General features: G+C 46.3%; 1 protein-coding gene across 1 annotated transcript in view; it reads right to left on the bottom strand.

The window, feature by feature from the left end:
- LOC138262359 (extracellular calcium-sensing receptor-like) overlaps positions 1–24933 on the bottom strand; it is a 115493-nt gene that overhangs the window by 68872 nt on the left and 21688 nt on the right. The window contains exon 4 of the mRNA XM_069212258.1: positions 3604–4098. Coding sequence (XP_069068359.1) covers positions 3604–4098 — 495 coding nt within the window. The remainder of the gene's footprint in view (positions 1–3603; positions 4099–24933) is intronic.

Here is a 24933-nt window from a genome sequence, read left to right as displayed (position 1 = left end):
CGTTTCCCATCTGTCACTAGCAAAAAAGTCAAACATTTTCCTAAATCTAGCATGTTCCCATTTTCTAACTATCTCTGAGTCAAGATGAAAACCAGACTGCAGCGTTAACTGTGAAAGGTGAGTAAAAAAGTTCAAACATGGAATTGAATATCTTCGATAGAGATCTAATCTCTTTCTGAAAAAACACTTAAAAATCTTATATCAAATGTTTTTGAGAGATTTCACCAGTAATGCAGGATCCCTTATATCATGCTCCCTGCAGATTAGTTCATGAAAATCCTGAATAAAAAGGCTCTCTGTGGACTGTGTAGCTTTGAAATTAGTCATATAGTAAGCAAAGAAAGCGAAGGTTCAGTAATGCCAGCCCACCCTTTTCTCAATCAATAAATGGCGTACTTAGTGCAAAACGTGCATTTTTGTTGTGCGATGAATGAACCGAACATTGAATCTAATTTCTTAAAAAATGCGTACATTAACACACAAGGAGTTGCGGAGAACAAAAAGTTAAATAGTGGCAAAATTGACATTTTAATCAGTGCAATTCTACCAAGAATAGATAGGAGAAAAGATCCCCACCATGCAAGCAGTGCCTTGGTTTTCAAGAGCAAAGGAGCGTAGCTGAGATCATACCAATCTCCTATATCGGACGACAAGTTGGTCCTGAGATATCTCTTAGGCCTAAAGTTCACATAAAACGATAATTCAGAGATTAATCTAATGGGAGTAGTGCCACAGAGTATTATTTCAGTTTTATTCCTATTAGCCTTATACCCGTCAATGTACTCAAATTCGGAGAAAACCGTAAAAACCCCCTTCTGAGAGCTCTGATCATCATCAAGGAACAGAATAATATATTCTGTGTAAAATGTAATCTTCCCCATCGACTTCAAAGGGGGATGGATCCACTTATTCTGTCTAATTATGATACGGTTTGAGAAAAAGGGCAAACAGAATAGGTGATAGGGGTCCCACGCCAAACTTGAAGCTGACCAAGGTTCACAGAATTAATTATAATTATAATATTGGCTTCAGTATTTTGATACATCCTTTGAATTAGTTCAGAAACCTGGGGGGGGACCCCAAATCTAGATAATATTTCAAACAGTGTTTCCCAAACCACTAAATCAAAAGCTTTTTCCACATCAAATAAGAGAATAATGGCGGGGATTTTATTGGAGGCGAAATAGTCCAGAGCCTCAGCTAAAAAATGTGTGTTAGTTGTGAGTTGTCGCCTGGCAATAAACCCATTTTGGTTGGGGTGCACCAAGGTGGTGACAACCGCATTGAGCTGATTGGCCAGGAGTTTCATAATGATTTTATAGTCTGTATTTAAAAGTGTAATTGGGCGATTTACATTGGGGTCTTCTTTGTCCTTATTTTGTGGGGGAAAACTGACAACATTCACCATATGCCAAGAGTTTGGGATCATCCCGCCCTTTAACAAGTTATTGATTAGAGACAGAAAATCGTCTGCAAATACATTAATGAACATTTATAAAATTAAGCCGGGAGACCATCTGGGATGCAGGCTTTCCCATTTGAGAGGTTTTTGGCCACCTCCATTAGTCCTAGCTTGGTGAATGGCTGAAAAAGAGCATCCACATCTTCTGTTGACAGAGTGGGGATGTTCAATTTCCCCAGAAAATACCTAATAGTCTTGGGGTCAATAGACTGGGTTTGGCTATAGATTCATCTGTAGTGTTCTAACATAACTTCTCCCACTGTTCTAGACTCAGTATATCTTTGTACCGTAATTGGGCATCTCAAGGCATGTATCATGTTACTAGCCACTCGGTCCTGCTGTTTGCCATGTCAAGAATCTACCCATGAAATTGCTTTCCTCAAACCCTTTCTGTCTATGAGCCTGGTATCCTTTATTGGTCTTCTTCACACAACGATCAGACAGTACCTGCTTGGCCAGCTCAAATGATTTTTTATTATTTTACATAGGAGACAGTTGATAGATAGATAACCTCCTCCGAACTGCTTGTTTCAGTGCCCGACTTTGTTGTTTCTCATAGAGTCTATCTGCCACCCCTAGCGCGTTAAAGGCCTTAAATGTGTTCCAGACTGTAGACAGTGTTTAGGCGCCCCAATTACTTTAAAAACATTTCCTGACTTCAACTCTACAAGCCTGCACCCACCCTTCCTCTTGGAAAAGTTGCCGATTGAAAACCTTCCTTTTAGGCTGAAGCATGCCTCGTTCTGGTGTAAAAAGTGTTTCCAAAATAAGTGTGGCATGGTCCAAAAGACCTGAGTGTGATACAGACTGATTCTTAAAGTGCATTGTTTTGGATATAAAAATTAAAAAATCAATATGGGAGGCGCTTTCAAATCGGCCGGAGGTACCCGTATATTCACTTTTATTTGGCGCATTCGCTCTCCAAGGATCACATAACATCAGAACTCTAACGTAGTCCTTGAAAACCTTAGCAACCTTAGGTTTGTGTTGTTTTTTACCCTTTACTGAGGAGTCAATATATGGGTCTTGGAGAAAATTAAAGTCACCAGCGATAATAATTTTACCTGAAAGTTGTAGATGGGATTGAAAAAGCTCCACATACGGACCGGGATCATGTGTCAAAGGGGCATAAAAGCTCACAAAGGTGAATCTTTCTGTAGAAACTTGACAGTGCACCCAGCACCACCATCCATCTGTATCACTGAGGAAATCGAGGACCCGACCCCCTAAATTTCTGGCTTGGAAAACAGCAGTACCTCTGTGAGCGGCTGGAGCCGCAGCAACCGCCTTATAGTCTACACATTTTTAAAACATAGTAAAGCCCCCGATTTTTTCTGCCGGGATATGGGTTTCTTGTAGTAAGATTACAGAGTGGTTTAATGTTTTAACCCATTCTTCAATGGCACCCTTTTTCCTTCTATTATTTAACCCGTTGACATTCCAAGAAACAATTCTTAATTAAAGGGTTTGGCCCTACCATCAAGTTATTTTAATAAACTACCAGAGAAATAGATGGACTAGACCTGCTAAAAAGCTTTGGCCCGTCCTACATTTTGTACTATCATCAGCATTATAGGCTTTGCTGCTCCAAATTCTACATAGTTAAATTCTTGTGTAGTGTGAAAAGATCTTGTTCCCTTTAATTCCCCTGGTGCCCGCCCTCCCCCAAACACCCCCCTTTTAGTGGCCAACACCTGGAGCACTCCCATCTGGGTGATCCAGGACCACACCCACACACCCTTTCCGCCCTCTCCCCTAATCAGGCACCTTGACATGGGACCCTAGTCACCATAAGCTGCAGAGTTAATTGAAAAAAGTGCCAAAGTGGTGCGCTAAGTTTTACATGGACAATACAATCATTCCTGTGCGAGCCGCAAGCCTAAATACAATGTCCCTTTTTCAACCTAACCCATCTTTATTTTGCATTGAGTGCAGAAGAGTCTTAGCAGCATCTACTGTATGAACTATGTTTGAGTGACCCTTAAAAAGAACTTTGAGTTTAGATTGTGCACGAGTCCTGCTGGGGCGCCAGCTTTTTGAAATGCAGGTATCATCCCATTCAGCTCCCTCCACCGACGAGCGGCGGCAGCAGAGATATCTGAAAACATTTTGAAGGTAAAGTCCCTGGGGATCTGATGTACTTTACTCTTAATCTCCTGATGCAAAATACGTTCTTTAATGCGAAAATCATCAAAGTTTACCAATATAGTTTTGGGAAATTTTGCATTAGGAGACTGCACTGCAGGCACCCGATGGGCCTGCATAATGGAGAGATCTAGGTGTTTATCTGTTGGTTCTGAAAGGACATATTGTGTAATAAAATCGGTGATTAAGTCTGAGACAGTCTGTCCATTTTCGCACCCTTTCGGCACCCCCGTAAATCTCACATTGGATCTGAATGAGCGATTCTCAGCATTGTCTAACCGGATCTGCAAATCTAAAAGATCTGCTTGACATTTCACAACTGATGCCTCCAAATGCAAACAAACATCTTCCAGATTTGAAACTCTCTGCTCTGCCTCCTTGATGGAAGAATTGAGTTGCTGCATATTGCTGCAGGTTGAGTTTAACTGTGATTCCATTTTCTGATTTGTCTCGTCTTGTGAGATCTTCAGGGATTTCAGTTCACTTAAAATCTGGAGGAGCAAAGTTTCTATAGGGATACCAATGCCACCTTTGGCTCTATTTTCCTGAATCTGGGGGTCTCTCTGTAATCTCTCCTGGTCTTGTTCCAACTGGAGAGACTCACTCGGCAAAACATTTGTGGGGGACCCAGTTGTAGTCTCTACCCCAAGGATGCAGGAATTTGAGTCACGGAGTGTGGCTGAGGAAGTGCTGTCTGCCAAAGGGTTGGAGATGGAGCCATTCAGTGGCCCAGAGAGAGCTTCTTTAAGCCCCCTGCCTGCCCCCACCAATAAGCAGGGGATATAGCTGCTTATGTCCCAGGCCAATATCCTGGGTTTGACTGCTGTTAATTTCACAGCAGGGGCTTGGTGCCAGCTGGTTGGGAACAACGCTCAGATTATTAGCTGTACCCAGGTCCTGCTCTCCATTGTCCTCAGCTGTGGCTCTCTCCAATATGAAACTAGAACGAAGATCTGCCTTACTCGTCATCAGGGATGGTAAGCTGAAAGGCTGGACGGGGGTAAGGATTGAGCACAAACTGCCGGTGGGTTGGTGCTTGCACTTAAATCTATATTTGTCGCTTTATCAGAGAGAGTTGGGCGCTTACCTGTGCCGTTCCGAAATGGTTTGGCAGTTCTTGATGCAATGTGGCCCTTGCCCTGTAATTCAGGAGGGGATCTGCGCACCGTTGGCGAGTGCTCCCCCCTGCGCCATGCGTTGAGCACCATGTGCCTTTTTTCTGTGCATAGCCAGAGTACCTGAGGGCCACAAGGTGCACCTGTAGCTGTACAGGCCGCTTCCGTAGGTACTCAGAAATGTTCTGGTAATATTGCCAGGAGGTCTGACGTTGGTTATTTACCCCCCTTATAGTGCTTAAAGTTCTCTAGAAGGGGTTTTATGCTGACTTAATGTCCCAGAAAATAATTCACATGTAGGCGATACTCCACAACGTGGTTCAATCAGAGCTCAATCATTTCAAACCTCTTAACAGGGTAAAACCTGTTCAGAGGTAGAGGGGTTTGACTTTGTCACCCCGGCTGTTCTGTTCACTACATTTTTGCAGCCAACATGAGCCCTAATTGCTGGGGCTGTGGGGAATATGGTTTAATTCTTAACCATTTTTGTACATGAGACAACAGAGTCTTTTTTCCCTTCTAAGGTTAGATTTTCTTTCTTTCCGCCCAGAGCTAAAGATGTCTTGTTCTTTAAAGCTAAGGTAGCCAGTTGTCAATAGAAATCTCTTTCAAATTTTTCTGTCTTAAGTTTCCAGACCCCCGCTTCCAACACGTTGGTGGTCATACTTCAGCCTCAAATACTGATTATTACTCTGTGTGACATTGAAGAAGAGGTGTGGTGCCTTATTTCATGGTTAGAGTCCTCTTGTTCCTGTTCTTCCTTCATTGGAGTAATATTTGCCTGCCTTTATTCATCCCAGTTTTGGGTGATCTTCTCCAGATCATGTTTTTGCATTCCTGCCCAGCTGGAGACCTCTTTCCTGGTGCAGTGACTCCATCATCATCACTGATGAGCTTGGAAAGGAAGCAAAATCAATTTCAATGCTCACAACCTCAATCAAAAACAACCCATACAAATACACAAATGTGATTTTAACCTTTGTAAGGATGTTGATATACTTATTGCAAAGGCAACTTGATAGTTGTGGACTTAAACAAGTGCCTAGCCACAATTCTGTTCAGCAGTGTAGAAATCCAGAATATTACGCTAGTAGAGAAAGAGGTTGCAGTCTTTATGTAATTTAGGACTGAGTTCTTACAAAGCACAAAGAGTCTTCCTCCAAATGGATAAATATGTATTTGACTTGTGATAAGACTGGATGACGTATGCAAGCAGGACTTCAAAAGGCTGCCTACTTATTTTTCACGCTCCTGCAGCAGCCTTGAATTTCATGGTTCAATGCTCTGAGCTTGACTTCTGGAAAATGCTGCTAGTGAAGCTTTTCCAGTCGGCTTTGGAACCATATCCTAAATATCTTGACATGAACATTTTCTAAGTGACATCTTTAGGAAAAAGTTATATTATTTCATTGCTACAGATGTTTATGAACATCATGTTAGATATCAGGCCACAGGTTTTCATATGCCTCTTCACAACTTCCAGTGAGGACCACATGAAAATGTTCAATAGCAGCTGCTGCCAGAGTTTCATTTGCAGCTGCTCCAAATTTCCTCACTATGCAGGGCTTCTCCACTTCACAGAAATAGGGGTTAGTTTGGACAGTCTGAAAAAAAAGAATTTGCTACTGGTTTATTTGTCTCTTCCTGGAGAACATTCTCTCTCTCCAACAGTTGCTACTCTCTAGCAATCATGCAGCTTCCTTTGTCACATCCTTGATCTTTTATCTTTGAAGGCCAGCAAAGGCCACAGGCCAGAAGTACAAAGCTTTTTTCTTGTCGCAAACTGCCTGACAAGAAAAAAGTATTTCTTAATGTACAAACCCAATTTTGCGATTCGGTAATCTATTTACTGGATCACAAAAAGGGTTTGCAAGTCGCAATTAGGAACGGGCGTTCCAAGGGCGCCCTTCCTAACTGCGAGTCAAACTGGTATGTATGATTGTTTTGTGACTGTGAATACGGTTGCAAAACAATCCCAGTTAACACTAATTTCTAATTGATGTTAACCCATTCTCAAACAAGAAGTGGTCCCCAGTGGACCCCTTCCCCTTTGTGAATGGAAGAGAAAATATTTTTTCAGAGCAGATAGTAGTCCCACGGACCACTGCCTACTCTAAAAAAATAAAAAGAAAACATTGTTTTTTTTGTTTGAAATTCATCCCGTTTTCCTTTAAGGAAAACGGGCTGCATTTTGTTTTTAAAAACTGCTTTATTTGAAAAGCAGTCACAAACATGGTGGTCTGCTGTCCCGAGCAGGCCACCACCCCTGTGAGTGCGGCCATTCTTAACAGGGTCACAAATTGCGACCTATCTCATGAATATTGATGAGGTAGGTAATTTGGGGCCCCATTGGGAATCACAAACAGTGCACTTAACACTGTTGGACATTTTGTTTTGCGACTCACAAATTGCTATTGCCAAACGGATCACAAAATGTGATTCGTAAAACAAAGGGTTGTGTATCTGGCCCTACCTTCCCATCCTTTTGGCAGTTTTTTGATGCCAGATGTTGACAATTTAGTTGGAGACAAATCATTCCACAGTCCTAAATCTGAATTAATTCAGCAAACACCTGACAGCTGTCCTTTTCTTCAGCTTAAAGGATGAGCTCACCTGTGAATGGAAACCCCTCCTAAGCAAATTAACCTAGCATACTTGAACTTTCATCATATACATCTTATCAGATATTGGAAAGGGACTCTTATCTGAACTCTATTTTACTTTAACATAATTCTCAAAGTTCTATATGCTACTTGCTGTAAACAAGATGACAGGACTAAGCAGTACCCAAACATCTCCCTTACTCTCTCCAAGCACTATCAAACCCCAACCTACCTATTGCCACCAAAACACCTTGTAAATCTTTATTCCTCCTGGATACATTCGCTCTCAACCATATATTAGGAAGGGGTCAGTTGTGGCTGGGAGGTTCCTTCTACACAGAAGGAGCACATATCATGACTCCATTCATATGAGGATAAAGTATGACTGAGAGACAGGACCTTCCCATATGCCAAACGTAGGGAGTTGGCTATAATATGTCACAGACTATAAGGTGTGAAACAGAGACATTTACTGAGAGCCACAGGAAGCTCTTTCCATGATACAGGTCGAAGAATTTTGCTGACTCTTGGTAAAATGTAGGAAGGTAATACGGCAATGTGCAAACTTAATAGTGTAGATAACTGTAATCCGATGTCTCCATAGATTATGGCACACATATCTACTTACATGCTGCTCAAATGGAGTTGTCTTCCAGAGGATAGAAAAATAGTGAATATTCAAAATTGCTGGCAGTAACTAAAATGATCTTTCAAGTATGCTCTCTAAATTTAATGGGAAAGCATTTCTTCATAACTGAAGAGAATAGAGCCATGCAAGACATTTGTGCACAAATAATGCTGAGTTATCAAGGCTAGAAAATAGCTTAATTTTCTTTTAAATACAGGCCCTCAGTTTAGTGTACTCATGTGCCCCGACTCCATTTTTCTCAGAATGTAAGTGAGGAAAAAGCATTCCCTACAGGCTTAAATAGGGGACTTTGTTTACTGTAAGTTGATGTAACAAAGGTGGTCATTATGACATTGGCGATGAGTGATAAAGTGGTGGAAACACTGCCAACCGGCCAGCGGTAATTACTGCCAAATTATGACCATGGCGGTGAGAACTCCCATAGACAGCCAATGTGCCACATCAACCGCCAGGGTATTAACACCACGCACGACAGTGGTCACCATCAACAGCCAGGCGGTAGACAAAGTACTGCCAACCATATCATGACACAGAACACCACCAGGATTTCCGGGGTGGAACCAACGCCATCAAAAGCCTGGCGGAAACACTGCACAGAAGACAAAAGACTCACCATCAGAGACACAGAGAAGGACAAAGTCTTCCCGATGCTCTTCTACGCCATGCTCCACATGGAACACCAACGCCAACGAAGACTATGACTGTGAGTACATACGCCTAGCACAAAAGGGAGGGAGGGAGGAAAAGGAGAGTGACGCACACACGCACAGCACACACCATACACACAACCAGCTGCAGATGACAAACAATGGTACATGACACATGGCATAATAATACAAGGACAACAAGAAGGCAGTAGTGAAAATGTATTGAATTGGAACAGCCACCAAATGAATCAATTGTTTAAAAAAGAGATATGTACAAATGTCCACAAAGGGCCAACGCCCAGTCCAAAGTACAAAGGGCCCACATGGCCACAGGGCACAGTCCAAGACCCAACTTGTTTGCTGACATCATCCTCACAGAACTTTGCAGGGGCATCAGTTTGGAAGTGGACAGGCACCTCAGGAGGGTAGGGGGGGAACCTCAGCCGAATTTGGGAACTTGCCCACTGGTTCTGGAGGGCTGGAGAGTGCAAGGTCACAGTCTCTCATGTGGGTGACTTGCCTACTGGTTCTGCAGGAGGCTCCATGCCTATTTCTCTGTGCTGGGGAATGCAAGGTCACAGTCTCTCAGGTGGGTGACTTGCCCACTGGTTCTGGAGGGGGCTCCTTGTACAGCAGTCCCAGGATGGTGGCCTACATGCCCTCTGCTGGAGGTGAGGGCTGCACTGTCTCATCTGGAGGTGAGGGCTGCACTGTGTCAGCAGGATAAGGTGCCTCCTGGGCAGCCTCTGCTGGAGGTGAGGGCTGCACTGTCTCAGCAGCAGAAGGTGTAGCCTCTGCTGGAGGTGAGGGCTCCACTGCCTCAGCTGAAGGTGAGGGCCCTGTGACTACTGGTGGTGGTGGTGTCACCCTGCCAGCCTCTGCTGAAGGTGAGGTCTGCACTGTGTCAGCAGGTGAAGGTGCCTCCTGGGCAGCCTCTGCTGGAGGTGAGGGCTGCACTGTCTCAGCAGGTGAAGGTGCAGCCACTGCTGGAGGTGAGGGCTGCACTGCCTCAGCTGGAGGTGAGGGCTCCATGACCACTGGTGGTGGTGGTGGGTGTGTAACCCTGCCAGCCTCATCTGGAGTCAAGGGCTTCTTCCCATTCATTGCAGGAGTCAATGGCTTCTTCTCCTTCGTGGCAGAAGTCGAGGGCTTCTTCCCCTTTCTGGCAGGACTTGCAGGTTTCTTCCCCTTCATGGCAGAAGGTGCGGGCTCCTGCCCCTTCATGGCAGGCGTTGAGGGCTTCTTCCCCTTCATGGCAGGAGGTGCGGGATCCTTACCCTTTCTGGCTGGTGGAGTGGGATCCTTCACAGTTTTGCCTCTATGACTAGGAGATGCCTCCACTGTCTGCGTGGACTGTTTGGCTGAGGTGCTGGGCAGGGTCATTGGGACCCTGCTCTTACGGGCAGGACGGGAGGGGGAGGGAAGAGGTCAAGTCGGGCAAGGAAAGGCTTCTTAGGCACGGTGGGGCGGGAAGAGGGAGGTTGGATGGAAGTGGAGGTTGAGGGAGTGGTTTTTGCAGGTGCATGTCTGCGGGACTTGGGTGCAGAGTGTTTGTGTGTGAGGTGGATGGCTTTTGGGTGTCTGAGTTCTTGCATTTGGGTCCTTTAGGGGGGGCAGACAGGGTGGGAGACGACACAAGAGACGCGTGGATGGATGTTGTGGAGGTGTCTGCTAGTGAGGTGTGTGTGCTGCTTGGTGTGGTGATGCTGGTGGTGGATGTTGATGCAGTGCATGCAGGTGTGAGTGTGGACATGACTGTGAGGGACGTGGAGGAGGAAGAGGAAGGGAAGACAGTGGATGTGGTTGTGTCTGCAACTGTCTGCGTGAGTGCTTGTGGCTGAAGTGTGGTGCCTGTGTTTGACTGTGCCACTCTTGTGTGATGTCTTGTGTGCATGCTCATCTGTATATGTGCATGGGATGGGTTGGGGTTGAGGAGACTGGGATTGGGAAGAGGGAGTAGGAGGGGGGACGGTAGGAACAGGGACAATGGCTGCCATCAGCGAGGAGGTCAGAGCCTGGATCGATCCTAGGCCGCCAATCCTCTGTGGATGCCCTCCAGGAATGGATTGCATTGCTGCATCTGGGATGCCAGCCCCTGGATGGCATCCACAATGGTTGACTGCCCTACAGAGCTGGATCTCAGGAGGTGAATAGCCTCCTCACTCAGGGCAGCAGGGCTCAATGGGGCAGGGCCTGGGGTGCCTGGGGCAAAGGAGATGCCCACCCTCCTGGGTTAGCGAACACGGGCAACTCGCTGAAGGGCTACTGGGAGGGCAGTGCTGGTATGGGGGTGGAGGCTGCACCTGCAGCTCAGGTGGTCACAGAGGTGTCCGCCATCACCAGGGAGCTTCCATCAGAGGAGGTATCTGAGTCAGTTTTGTCATCTACTGCCTCCGCCGTGGTGCTCCCCTTGCCCTCCATCCCACTGGTTCCCTCAGCGTAGGTGGACTCTGCCTCCTGGGTCCTGTGGGATGCAGCTCCCTCTGTCACCGGTGCCCCTGCTCTTCTCCCAGGTGATGCTAATGCACACATGGACAGGATGACAGAAGGAGAAACGGGGGGAGAGAGGAAGAGAGCACTAGGTCAATTACTGCACCACCACCAGAGAAGGCATACACAGTATCGTCACACACAGGGATCAGGATTGAGCACTATGCATTGCACTGCCAAACAATTGGCTATATTCCACAGCAAGATGAGGGACAACCAGCGCCAATTGCATTCCTCCTGGAACCCACTAAGCCCTGTCTTAAATGGAATGCAACCTAGCTAGGTTACCTTGTTTTCCCTTTCAACTATTACCCTTGAGCTGGATCACGCTGCAATGTCTGGCCTGGCATTAAGGGGCACCCACTAACTGACACCCACCACCAAGACCCCATGCCACCCACAAATTATTGTTGTAACAGCCACTGTATTCACCCTCTTGTGGCTGTTGTGATGCCCTCAAGCGCCCATCCAGCTCTGGGTAGGCCACTGCCAGTATGCGGGCCATCAGGATGGTCAGGTTCCGACGGGCACCCATCCTCGTTAGGAGTCCATCCCCAGCTGGGCCTCCGCGGTTTTCCGTGCCCAGCCTCTCAGATCCTCCCACTGTTTCCGACACTGGGTGCTCCGCCTGCCATAGACCCCCAGGGCTGCAAATCCTTGGCAGTGGCGCGCCATAATCCTTTCTTTTGATGGGCACTGACCTGCAGAGGTGATACGGATGGGAGGACAGCATTACACATACAATCCAGCCTGTCACACATATGGCCCACCAATCCCATTTCCATCATCATTGGCACACACAGAGCCCGGCGCACATCATGTACACTACCAAGAGACATTCCCCCATTAGCACTATGCTTGCACAAACATCTCCATGCATCCTTCCCACATGCATCATGTCCAAGTTGTACTCACCTGTTGGCCTGGAGGCCCATACAGTAGACCGTACTGGGGTAGAACCCCATCCACCAATCGCTCCAGCTCCTCCGCAGTGAAGACAGGGGCCCTTTCCTGGTCACAAGGGCCATGGTAGGTTCCAGACACAGGTCACACCTGCACACGTAGTGTAGGTGTTCTCCTGTTCAAGGTCAGGAAACAAGTGAGGAATCAGATAGAAAATGGCACTCACGTCCACGGCGGTGTACACCATCACCGCCGGCAATGGGCCCCATTGGCCACTGTACTCCATAGATCCCCATATTATCCAATGAGGAATTGCACGTGGGTGCAAGACCACATTCCGCCACTACGCCCAATGTCGTCAGAGTTACCTCACTTCCACCTGTCCCCACATACAGGACAGGCGGTCGCCATTTCACGGTGGTGGACAATGATCAGATTAACCTTAACTGCGTCACTGCCTAGATTTGCACATACCTTGCCATTTCCACTGTCCCATCACATAAATGCAATATGTACACTGAGGTGGGGGTTCCATTGTTCAAATTGTGAGAGCCTACTCACTCCTGTGTCCCTTAGATACCTACCGCTACAGATGAATAGGGGGAGAAGACAAACCCCAATGTAAAGACCCCTTCTGGACTTGGCTACACTGGAGGATAGGCATATTATACTGACTTATAGACTGGACAGGGCCACAATCACAGAGTTGTGTGCCAAATTGGAGCCTGACCTGATATCAGCTATCCGTCATCGCACTGTGCTCCATTTCCTGGCAACTGGTTCTTTCCAAGTGGTAGTGAGCTTGGCAGCAGGAATGTCACAGCCAATGTTTTCAATTGTGCTGGCAAGGGTTTTGTCTGCCCTGGTGAAACACATGTGCAGCTACATTGCTTTCCCCCAGGTGGGAGATTTGACCACTGTGAAGGCAGGATTCTATGCAATGGGTCATATCCCCAATACTATTGGGGCAATTGGCGTCACACAAATTGCGTTTGTCCCCCCCCCGCCAGAATGAACAGGTGTTCAGGAACAGTAAGAGTGTCCACTCACTGAATGTGCAAATGGTGTGCCTGGCAGACAAGTATATCTCCCATGTCACTGCCAAGTATCCTGGGTCGGTGCATGACGCCTTTGTCCTGAGGAATAGGAGCATCCCAAAAGCAACGGCCCAACTACAGAGGCACAGGGTGTGGCTAATAGGTGAGCCAGAGTCCCCACCCACTGTATGTCAGTGTATGTCTTCAGGTGTTATCCCCATAGCATTGTGTAAGGCTAAATGTTGTCCCTCAATACTTGCAGGTGACTCTGGCTACCCAAACCTATTGTGGCTCCTGACCCCTGTGAGGATTGCCAGGACAGGGGCAGAGGACCGTTATAATGAGGCACATGGGCAAACCGGAAGAATAATCGAGAGGACATTCGGGCTCCTGAAGGCCAGGTTCAGGTGCCTCCATCTGACAGGTGGATCCCTGTGCTACTCACCCAGAAAGGTCTGACAGATAGTAGTGGCATGCTGCATGTTGCACACCCTGGCCCTCAGACGACATGTGCCTTTTCTGCAGGAGGAGGAGACTGGAGATGCCCCTGTGACAGCAGTGAACCCTGAGGACAGTGAGGAGGAGGAGGCAGAGGATGAGGATGAGGACAACAGAACATCAGTTATACGTCAATACTTCCACTGACACACAAGTGAGACAGTGGAACTGACCATTACTCTGACTATTGATGTTTTCTGTGTGGTTGTAGCATGACGGCATTCACTTCCTGTACATCTCAACTTACTGTCACCTATGGCTTCTCATTTTCCAGATGTTGGTGATATAACAACAATGTCCTGATGTGATCACTACAGACAGTTACAGGTCATTATTTGTATGCAATCACAGTGTTCAGGCCATTTGCACTAGATGTGACTGTTTCCACAAATGCACATTTTCAGCACATAAAACAGTGTCACTCAAATTGTGTTCAAGGGTGTTTATTGTAGTACAAATAAGTGACTGAAAAGTGCAATGGAATGGGGTGATGGTGGAGGAAGGTCCAGGGTATTGTTCCAGTCTGTTTGTAGCACAGGTCCAGTGTCCAAGCGGCAATAGCGAGGGGAGCAAAGGCAGTTCAAAGTGGACAATGTGACAGGGTGGGACACAAGGGGACAATCAGGAGAGTCACATTTCCTGGTGGTGTTCTTGGTCTTGGCAAGTGTCTCTAGCTTCTGTCAGGCTTGCAGGGAATGTTTGCAGGGTGGTTCATCTTCTGCAGGGAATGTTTGCGGGTGGTTCACCTTCTGCAGGGGGAGGGGTGCTGGTGGCCTGTGGTTCCTGTGGAGGGGCCTCCTGTCCACTAGCTGCAGCAGGAATGGTGGGTTGGTCAACAGACTGGCTAGTGGTAGGGGCCCGTTGCTGTGCAGTCCATTCCCTCATGATGTCGGGCATGTCTGCCAGCACCCCTGCTATAGAGATCATGTTGGTGTTGAGGGCTTGTAAGTCCTCCCTGATCTCCTGATCGTCTTCCTCCTGCAGCCGCTTGTTCTCCTGCATGTTGTTCAGGATCTGGCCCATCATGTCCTGGAATTGTTGGTAAGCCCCCAGGACATTAGTGAGTGCCTCGTGGAGAGTTGGTTCCTTGGGCCTGTCCTCCCCCTGACGCACAGCGGTCCTTCCATTGTCCCTGTTGCCCTGTGCCCCTGTCCCCTGAACGGTGTGCCCACTGCCAATGACCCCAGGTCACTGATTGTCTTGGGGGTGAGGTGTGGACCAGGGTCCCTTTACAGGTGGACACACTGCTGATTGACATGTCCTGGGGACAGAGGTGTGGGCACGCTGGGTGGATGCTGTGGTGTTGGATACTGATGGGGAGGCTCTGTGGTGGACTGGGAGTGGGCTGGGGTGACCGACTGACCAGTGGTCCCTGATGGGCCAGGTTGTTGATCCAGATCCTGAAGTCCAGAGTTACTGTCATCACTGGGGGCATCTTCTGTTGGGGGACTGGATAGTCGTGGCACCTTCTCTCCGCTGAGATTACGTGGGGCGATGTGGGGATGTAAGTGATGTATTATGCTTCATGTCTGTGACATATTGTACATCCCTATCTTCCCCTCTATCATTGCGGTTGCCCTGCCACCTTTGAATGTCTATGGTGATGCATTGTGGGTTTAATAGTACCCCTATGCTGTGCATGCTTTGGTTATGAGTGTCCATGCAGGGCTGGGAGGGCTGTCCATGCATTGGTATGGCATGCAGAAATTGGCATTGGGGTTAGTCATCTGTGTTGGTGCGATGTGTGGGATGGAGTGGAGTGATGGGAGTGAGGGTGTCAGATGGCATGCAGGTATGGGGGTGATAAGTGGTAAATGTTGACTTACCAGTGCCCGGTCCTCTGGCTACTCCAATGAGCCCCTCAGGATGCAGTAATGCCAAGACTTGCGCCTCCCATGCTGTGAGCTGTGGAGGAGGAGGTGGGGCTCCACCGCCAGTCCTCTGTATGGCTAGCTGGTGCCTTGCAGCCACGGAACGTAACTTCCCCCGTAGGTTGTTCCACCTCTTCCTGATGTCATCCTTTGTTCTTGGAAGCTGTCTCACGGCATTCACTCTGTCCATGATTCTCTGCCATAGCTCCATCTTCCGTGCAATGGATATCTGCTGGACCTGTGCTCCAAAGAGCTGTGGCTCTACCTTGACTATTTCCTCCACCATGACCTGCAACGCCTCATCTGTGAAACAGGGGTGCCTTTGTGGGGCCATGGGTGTTGTGTGGTGTGTGTAAGTGTGTGGGTGTTGGGTAGTGTGATTGGGTGTGTGTAGTGGAGTGCGTGAGGGATGTATGAGTGTGTGTGTGTGTATTTGTCACAGTGGTCTTGATGTCTGTCTGGTGGCAATGATTTGTATTCATAAGGGATTGTGGGTAATGTGGGTGTGTGTCTTATAGTGGTGTGAGTGGGTGTGTGTGGTATGTATGGGTGTCAGGTGTGTGTTTTGAATTGCCCAATGTTGTGTTGTTTAGTATCTGGGTGTCTACATACTGGTCTGTACTGCCAAAGGTTTACTGCCGTTGAATGTCCACTGTGGTAATTCGTGGGTCATGATGTGGTGGGCGTTGTTATGTTGACGTAACGGTATGGGTGTTGGTATTGACAGTTTATCACTGACCTTTGGGCTGGCGGATTCGTGTATGTGGCTGTATTCTGTCGGTTTGGTGTGTGTGTGCATCATAATATCGCAAACGGATCTCCGCCACCATGGTGGTATGTTGGTGGCCCTCACCAGGAGGGTAAGCGGGATTCACCACCAATGTCATAATGAGGGCCAAAGTGTCTAAAATGCCAATGTAGTGTCAAAATAATTTTTCATTTTTTGATAACTCATGCGCCTTGGAGTTAATTACTAGGCCCCATGGATTCAAATGGGAGTGCAGGCTTAATTGCGGCTTAATGCCCAAGACTAAAACATACTGATGCAACAAAAAATAAAATTGTTAAATCACTGATGGATTTTACTTGTGTAAGCGTGTCTTACTACTAAAGTCACACTTAAGATGAGAGTAAGTTACAACTACTACCAGAAAAAAACTTTGTGGATTTGTCCATAATTATTAATATGAATATAAACATTACATTTTCAGGGAAAGAACACTAATTTGGCAGAAGGGTAGCATTTGGTCCAGGTAGAAGCATTTTTATTATGTGGTGTAAATCTGTTCAGTAGTTTTTCAAATATTAAAAGAAATAGTTTTATACCTAGAGGTGTGAAGGCTTTGCAAATACGCCCGTTTAAATCCAGAGCCTGGTTGGCTGCCAGCACTTTAGTCAGAATGTGTTGGAAGCCTTTTTGAGAATCAGCTTCAGCCGAGTCTAAAAAACAAATGAAAAACAAAAAAGGGGGCAAAGTATTTTTACCCTAAGCCCCTAGTCTTAGTACAGGGGTTCCCCTGGACTCCCCCCAGACTAAAAAGGATTTTTTTTTAAACAAATTCATTGTGGTTATTCTCAAATTTTGCCTTTGATTTTAAAATAAGAAGCAAGTGCGGTCTTCCGTGCTTGCTTTTAATTTTGCCCCCAGGTAGACCAGGTCACGGGGGCATACAGGCTTATAAAAAAAGCACCACCTCCCTAGGACAATGTAGATAAAGTATGCGTGAGGCATGCAGCTCCTCTGCACCCCAGGGATCGCCATCTCCCAGGTCAATGTAGAAAGTGCACCAGTTGAGGCTCAAGGACAGATACTCTCAAGTACATAAACTCATCCAATGCAAAGCAAGAGTGCTTTCTCTGCAATTCCACCTCAAAAAAATGATCTGAAATACTTGATGACAGTGAATGCGTTCTTTCTCTGTTGAAGCACAAAATCTTGTGTAGTGACTATGATAAGTGAAATCCTTCCTCCAGTCATCTCCTTTCGAGCGCAGAGTCCATTGTTTATCCTTTTCATTATTATGAGTATGCAAATGCGCAAAATGACCTTGAAGCACACCTGTTTGGCCCCGCCCCATATTGGTTAGAGGTCTGCATCACTCTTCCCGCCTTTTTGTAGCTTTATGGGCATCGTACCAAAAGGACCCCTGAGTGTTTGGGATGTAGAGGAGTACCAGCACCTTTCCACCAAAAAAGAAGCGCTTCATATAATTCATAGGAAGTACCCTTTGTTGGTGGACATTCAACTCTTTCAGTCTCTCCATCATCTCTATAGCAGAATTCATGTTGGCCTGGATTTCAGGATGAAAACGCTTGTGGCACATCATATTGTCAAAATTTCACCACAAATGGTCACTGGAGACGAGGAGGCACTTACTAATTGTAAGAAAGTACTCAAGTTGGAGACATTTTATGCCTAATTGTGAACTCTTATGTATAAATATGCACGTAAAGATCCATTCTAGCACCGTTGCTCATTCAAAGAAATTAAACAGCAAGGGGAAGCATTTACACATATGATCATAGCAGGTGCACTGGGGTTGGCTGATTATAGGGGGGTTTGGTGTTCATAGAGAGGTTGGCTGCAGGGCCTGGCTGCAGGCCCACCCTCTGCTAGGCATTGCCAGAGGCCTAGTGTGGCGAGGATTTGGGTGTTTGGATTAATATATAGTAATTTTTAAAAAATAGATATTCGCTGAAAAACACAAAGGTTGCAGGAACATTATCGTTAGGAAATAGAATTAAAAAAACGTAGAACTTCAGTTGAAAAAATAAAGAGATGGGGTTTCTGAGGCCACAATTATCTTGGAGAGGGTACCACGCGGCCTGGCCAACCTCTCAGCTGTGAATGGCCATGAGCAGCATGGGGTTGGCTGCTTGCTAGGGGTTAGGTGTTGTAATATGTGAGGTCATGAGAATGGAATTATAGCTAGCTATACTAACTATAATTGGTGAATTTCTGTGTTTTTGAGTTCAAAATGTTATGTTGACACTGACATATTTATGTCATGTCAAACCATGTCATAAGGACTCTCATAAAGTAAGGAGATTGCTGGATTTGGGGTGGTAGCACCTCTGCCTTGTAGGCAACTGAATCACTCCTACACCAGGTGGCAACTGTCAGCCCAACCATCCTGGCTCACTAGCAGTACCTCACTAAAACCCAACTGGTAAAGGTGATTTGTGGTAGCCTTGCATGGACTCTGAAAACCTCTCAGGTAAATCATGGTGGAAACAAGTCTTAACCTTAGTACCTTGGTACAAGGTCAGGCTGTTAGTCTCCAGATCAGGATCCATAGAGACACAAAGGCTGAGGTCTACTGAAAACTGGCATGCAGCATGGATAGAAATTCTGGCTGGAATCCCCTCTCCAGATTTATAACATCACTTTAAACCTTGTTTTTGTCAGTGAATTTCTAAGGTTTTTTTTAAACTAAAATAGATTATTTTATCACACCTATTTATAACATTACCTTAACCTTTGTTTTTTTCAGTGAATTCTTGTTTTTTTTTTATTGTAAAATTATATTTTACTATCACCCGTAAAGCCAACCCCTGCAAAGCACAGCCTTGGTCCGGCTTAGGGTTGTCCGCAGGCCTGGCCTACAGCCAGACCTTACACCAAACCCCTCAATTAAGTAAACCCTTCTAGCCCCTGGGGTCAAATACAATAAAGAATGTGAGGAAGGCCTTGTAGTCCACCTCCCCAAGCCATCTTGGGCCCTGGCAACCCATACCCAGGGACCTCAATATCAGAGGAGAGGGGCATGCAGCCCACCTTTCTCCCAAGCCTTATTATGCCCCGGCGACCCCATCCTCTGGGATCAAATGTAAAAAATAAAGGGGGGCGGGTGCAGCCCCATCCCCGAGCCATTTTAGGCACCATTGACCATATCCCTGAGACTGTGCTTATTTAAAAGGGGGGGGGGGGCTGTGTGGCCGCATCCAAGAGCCTTATAAGGCTCCAGAGACCTCATTCCCTTGGCTAAAGTGTAAATAAAAGGGGAGGAGGGTGATGCAACCCCCATTCCTGAGTCTTTATGGCCCCTGGGGTCCCGATCCCCAGGGCTGTGCTTTATTTTGAAGGAAGGGTTGCGTGCCCCCTCCCTGAGCCTTACCAGGCCCATGGGACCTCGCCCCCGGGGTCAAATATAAGAAAAAAAGGAGCAGGGGGTGCAAGGCCACCATCCCCTTGCCTTCTCAGGCTCCAGGGACCCCAACCCTGGGACCATCTTTTTATTTATTTTTTAAAGGGAAGGGGGCTGCATAGTCCTCTTCCACAGCCACATTAGGCCCTGGGATCTGCTACTCCTTCTAGGGCGTATTCATTTTAAAAGGGAGGGGCCATGTGGCCTCCCTCCATGAGCATCATTAGGGCCTGGGGATCCCATCCCTCCGGGCAATATTTATTTTAAACTGGATGAGGGCTGTGTGGCCAAACGATGTGTGCAGGTTCGAGTTGCCTGCCTGCGCCAATATTTGCCACAGGACCAAACCACAGGCCCATGTTCTGAAGTGCTCACAATCAATGAATTTCTTAAGTAATACAAATCAAAAGTCCCAAAATCACTTAAGACTTCTTTTGTTCTTGATGCCATAAAGATAAAAACAGGCAACCCATATTGTACCTTCAAAATGAATGAACTTTTTCAAGGCTAGTTTTGAATTTTGAGAGAAAGTCTTGCCTCTAGAATGGCCTCTAGTCCAACATATTGTTGTGAGAAAACAGGGCTGATTGCAGAGGCCCCATGACTTTTGTTATTTTTTGCTGGTGTTTTCCTAGCTCTGATGGTGCCCTGGGTACTGCTAACTGCTACTCTGTGTAAACTCAGTATGCAAATTAGGCTTATTATAATTGGCTAAGTCAACCTACCTATAAGTCCCTAGTATGTGGTAGGGCATGTAGGTTTAGGGACCCCAGCATAGGTGGTGCACCCATAGGTGAACTGCTGAGGTGCCCAGTGTCATTTTAAAGGCAGGCCTGCCTTGCGGGCTGCTTTTAAATAAAAGTTACATGCAAATTCAACTTTGGAATTAAAAGTAGTTCTAAAGTTTTAAACTAGCTTATTTTTACATATAATTCACCCCAAAGGTGTGCCCTATGCGCCCCTAGGGTTGGGTGCAATGTAACTATAAGCAGGGACCTTGTAAGAATAGTTTTATAAGCCTTGATGAGGTAAAACAGCCAAATTCGTTTTTCCCTCATTGTAGTGAATGGCCTCCGTAGGCTAGAATGGGGAGACTTTATTTTAATTTATGAAGTCCCCTTAAGTAACAGATACCTTACGTTTGGTATCAAAACAATTGTTATAATAAATCCCACAACTTCCAGTTGTGGGATTTAATATAACTTGTTCAGGTAAAGAGTTTTAAACTTTACCTAAAAAGTTGCCAACTTCAGCCCTACAGTGTTGTGCTGCTTTGCTCTGATTGGCCAGCATCTGGCAGCCTGGCTGGGCTGCCTTGATGAGGTGTGAAGTGGTATGGCTCAACACATAGAGGTGTGCCTGGGGGAGGAGATCATCCCTCAGCAGATGGGGAAGCAGGATTGGGGGAGGGCTGCCAAGGTGGTTTTCAAAGGCAAGGAAGGACATTTGGACCAACCCAGCACCTTCCTCACATACTGCAAACCCAGACAATTAGGTGTCCCCTGATTAGATTAGGAGAGGGCAGGAGAAGGGTGTGTTTGGTTTTTCAGCCAAACCAGTGGGTGGGCTAAGCCAGATGTAACCTGCAAAAATCAGTTTCGGCCATGATGGATTTTTGAGGAATGTTGCTCCCTGGGATAGATTTTTGCCACACTTCCAAGGAAGTGGTCATTACAGGGGGATGCCCTGGTTGAGGTGCGACCAGATGACCAGATTGACACTATTCATTTCTAAGCGCTAAAAAACATTAATTCTTTAAAAATTCTGATCTCCGGTTCCCTTGTCCGATTTTAATCGTTTCAGAGTCATTTTAAAGATATAAATTTAATCTATGTTTATAAATCGGCGTAGGATTTTTATTGTGTTTTGTGTTTTATTTATTTACTGTTTCGGGATTTTTAAATGCTTTACACTTTGTCTCCTAAGTTAAGCCTTGTTGCTCGTTGCCAAGATACCAAGGGTTGAGCTGGGTTTAATTTATTGAGAACTAACTGGACCTAAGTGGAGGTTAGTGGCCTATTGCTAGGTGTAGGTACTTATCTGCCCTTACCAATAACCCATTTTCCAACAATTGTGATCCACAGTGAATGGTGTGATAGAACAACCTGACACAGTTTACACACAAATGCACAATGGAATCATTGTTGTCAGTCTCAAAACCATGTTTCTGCTATTTCATTGCATCAACATTATACACGCTCTCGTCCTATTTAGTCTTCATGCATGTATCATGTCCACAAGCCCTTATGATAGACACCTTGTAGATTTTTTTTGTCCTTCTCTGTATTTGGCACTGCTTAGCTGGCAATCTTATACCACGGTTAAAGGGACTTGTTAGAGTGGGAAATGTTCTTGCTTTGCTGTTGAGTTGCCAGTATTATCTCATCCACAATCAGATGCACACAAGTCTCACAATTTATACTGTAAACTAGTCCTGAAACTTTTCCCAACATTGGTATTGGGATTATAGATCCTCTGTGCTAGATGTCTCCTTCCATTATTTCAGCCGGACTTGTTGTGTATGGCATAGTTAGCTAGTGATTTACAAATGAATGGTGCTGAAATTTCTAGTTTTGTGGTGAGTGTTATAAGAAAGGTGGTGGCTTTTGTGAAATTGGGGCTTGGTTGGTCAGGGTGCAGGAAACTGGATGTTACCCCTGGATTGTTACTCAAAAGTATGCAGCAGATCCCTGTTCGCCAGGATAGCAGTTAGGATGGGGTGGCTCTGATGAGATTGGGCAGCATGTCAAATGCAGGTCGTTGTGGACTTTGTCCAGTCCGCCCAAGTAGGAGACAGAGAGAATGACAGAGAGAGAAACAGAGAGAAAGTCGGAGGGAGAGAGAGCAAGCAAGCTCTTTAGCAATCTTTCAGCAAGACCCCTCTATCAAGCACCAATGAAATCTTTCATCCATGTCGATAGGCTAGTGAAGCGATGATGTCACTGAAAACAAAACCTTCGGTCTCGCACCTGGGACCTTCCTCACTGTCTCAGGAACAATCAGGTATCTTGCTTGACATCATTCAGCGCATACAGTGACACCTTAGTTCGATATCCTTAAATTGTGTTTTTTTTAAGTTTGTATCAGGTGCCAGAGAGGATGCAAATTGATAAATAGTTGTTGCTGTACTATTAATGAAAAACACATTGATCACCCAGTAAGAGCACAACAATCTCTGATGGTGTCCATCAAAGTTGCCTCTCCAGCTTTGCTTGAAGAGCAGAAGATAAACCTTAGTGTGATGAACTTGCAAGGTCTGTGTTTCCTTATTATGATCTACCTTACCATCCCACAGGAGGAACAGAGTTGCACTCACCACACTACAGCTGCTCACAATGCAAGGTCCATAGTATTTAAATCTTCACCTTTCTTATTTAATAACTTTAACTAAGTGATGCATTTGTTGATATAGGTATGTCAAGAGACAAGATAATCAGAATCAATTCAAGGAGTAAGTAAATTCAGCATCAAAACCTGCTGTCTCGCCCATCATCTAACAACAAAGTGTACAATGAGGTAAATCAATATTAACAAGTTTGTTTGGCATGCCATTCACTGTCTTGGATAATATAAGCGGGAAGTGCATTCTCTTCAATTGCTTCAATTTTGTCCAAAAGGACAGCATATGTACTCAAAAATGTCCATGTTGTATTTGACAGTAGTGAATAATTGTTCCATATAGCACATATGTTGCTCAAATTTCCTTACCAAACTAACTTTATTGTGGGGTCTGGTGCCTTCCATTTTTTAATGACTGATAGACACTTTTAAAGAAGAAGTTGGGAGAGCTCCTAACAACGAAGTCAGTGAATACATATTATCTAATTGACTTCTACCATCAGTTCAGTCAATAGGTTATAATGAATTTGGATACTTTAGATATAGTGACATCCTGAATGTGGGGTAAGACCTTCTTCAAAAATACCTGGTTTACCCAGCAGGATCACTACACATGTACCATAGCACCCAGGTGTTAGCATGCTTTCCAGCAGGCACATTTCTGGCCAAATACATTTTTATTATCACTGGTATATTTACCGGATCTGATGGTGAGTTTAGAGAAGACGTGTATTCCTTTAGATCTAAAGAGCATTCCCATTTACCACTTCCGGTCAATCTGAGAATGCATCAAAAACCATGGGAGGTGAGTGGAAGCACCCAGGATGAGCTGTGTCTGGTAAGAAACAGCAAAGATCTGTGAGGGAGATAGCAAGGAGATGTAGCGACTGCTGGAATGTAAAATGTAGTGATGTATATAATAAAATTAACAACTGTCCATTAAAGGTCCAGGTGGACCAAAGATGCCATATTTAGTTTACAGACCTTGGCCCTCATTACAACCCTAGCGGTCGGCGGAGAAGCGGCGGTCTTACCGCCAACAGGCTGGCGGTAAAATTTTTGGAATTATGACCATGGCGGTTACCACCATGGTCATCCGCCACTTCTCTGATCCGACCGCCAGGGCGGAGACGACCACTGGGCTGGAGACCAGGGTCTCCAGCCCGGCGGTCGTCACAATACCGCCGGCGGTATCATGACCCGGCTGACCGCCATGGATTTCATGGGGTTTGGAACCGCAATGAAATCCATGGCGGTAAGCACTATAAGTGCCAGGGAATTCCTTCCCTGGCACTGATAGGGGTCTCCCCCACCCCCCACCCGAGTCCTTCCCCTACACCCCCCACAACCCCTGCCACCCCCCAAAGGTGGCAGGACCCCTCTCCCCACCCCTACCCCCAACATTACATTACACATACACACCCGACACGCACGCAGGCACCACCAACACACATACCCGCACACACACCAACATACATGCCAGCTGCCACACACACAGTCATACACGCACACCCTCATTCAGACATACACGCACACATCCATACAGACATACATACAGACAGACACACACTCATTTCCAAATACACAACACCCCCGCATGCATACACGCACTCACACACCCACTCTACATACACACACGCACACTCCCATGCACGCACACAACACCCCCGCCTCCCCTAACGGACGATCAACTTACCTGGTCCGTTGATCCTCCAGGAGGGGACGGGATCCATGGGGGCTGCTCCGCCGCCACCACACCGTCAACAGAACACCGCCACGCCGAATCACAGAACGTGATTCGGTGGGTGGTGTTCTGTTGACGTGGCTGTGGAGCATCCCCCACTTCCCCGCCGACCACCAGTACGGCTGCTGGCAGCTCTCCATCCGGAAAAGGACGGTGGGCTGTGAGCAGTCATAATATGCCGAGCGGAAAACCGCCACCACTGGCGGTCTTCAGCACGACGGTCCCTCGGCGGTCTTGTGAAAAGACCGCCGAGGTCAAAATGACCCCCCTTGTCTCTTGGAA

The sequence above is a fragment of the Pleurodeles waltl genome, chromosome 10, assembly GCF_031143425.1.
Source record: "Pleurodeles waltl isolate 20211129_DDA chromosome 10, aPleWal1.hap1.20221129, whole genome shotgun sequence".
NCBI classification, from domain to species: domain Eukaryota; kingdom Metazoa; phylum Chordata; class Amphibia; order Caudata; family Salamandridae; genus Pleurodeles; species Pleurodeles waltl.
This window is presented reverse-complemented; position numbering and strand designations above follow the sequence as displayed.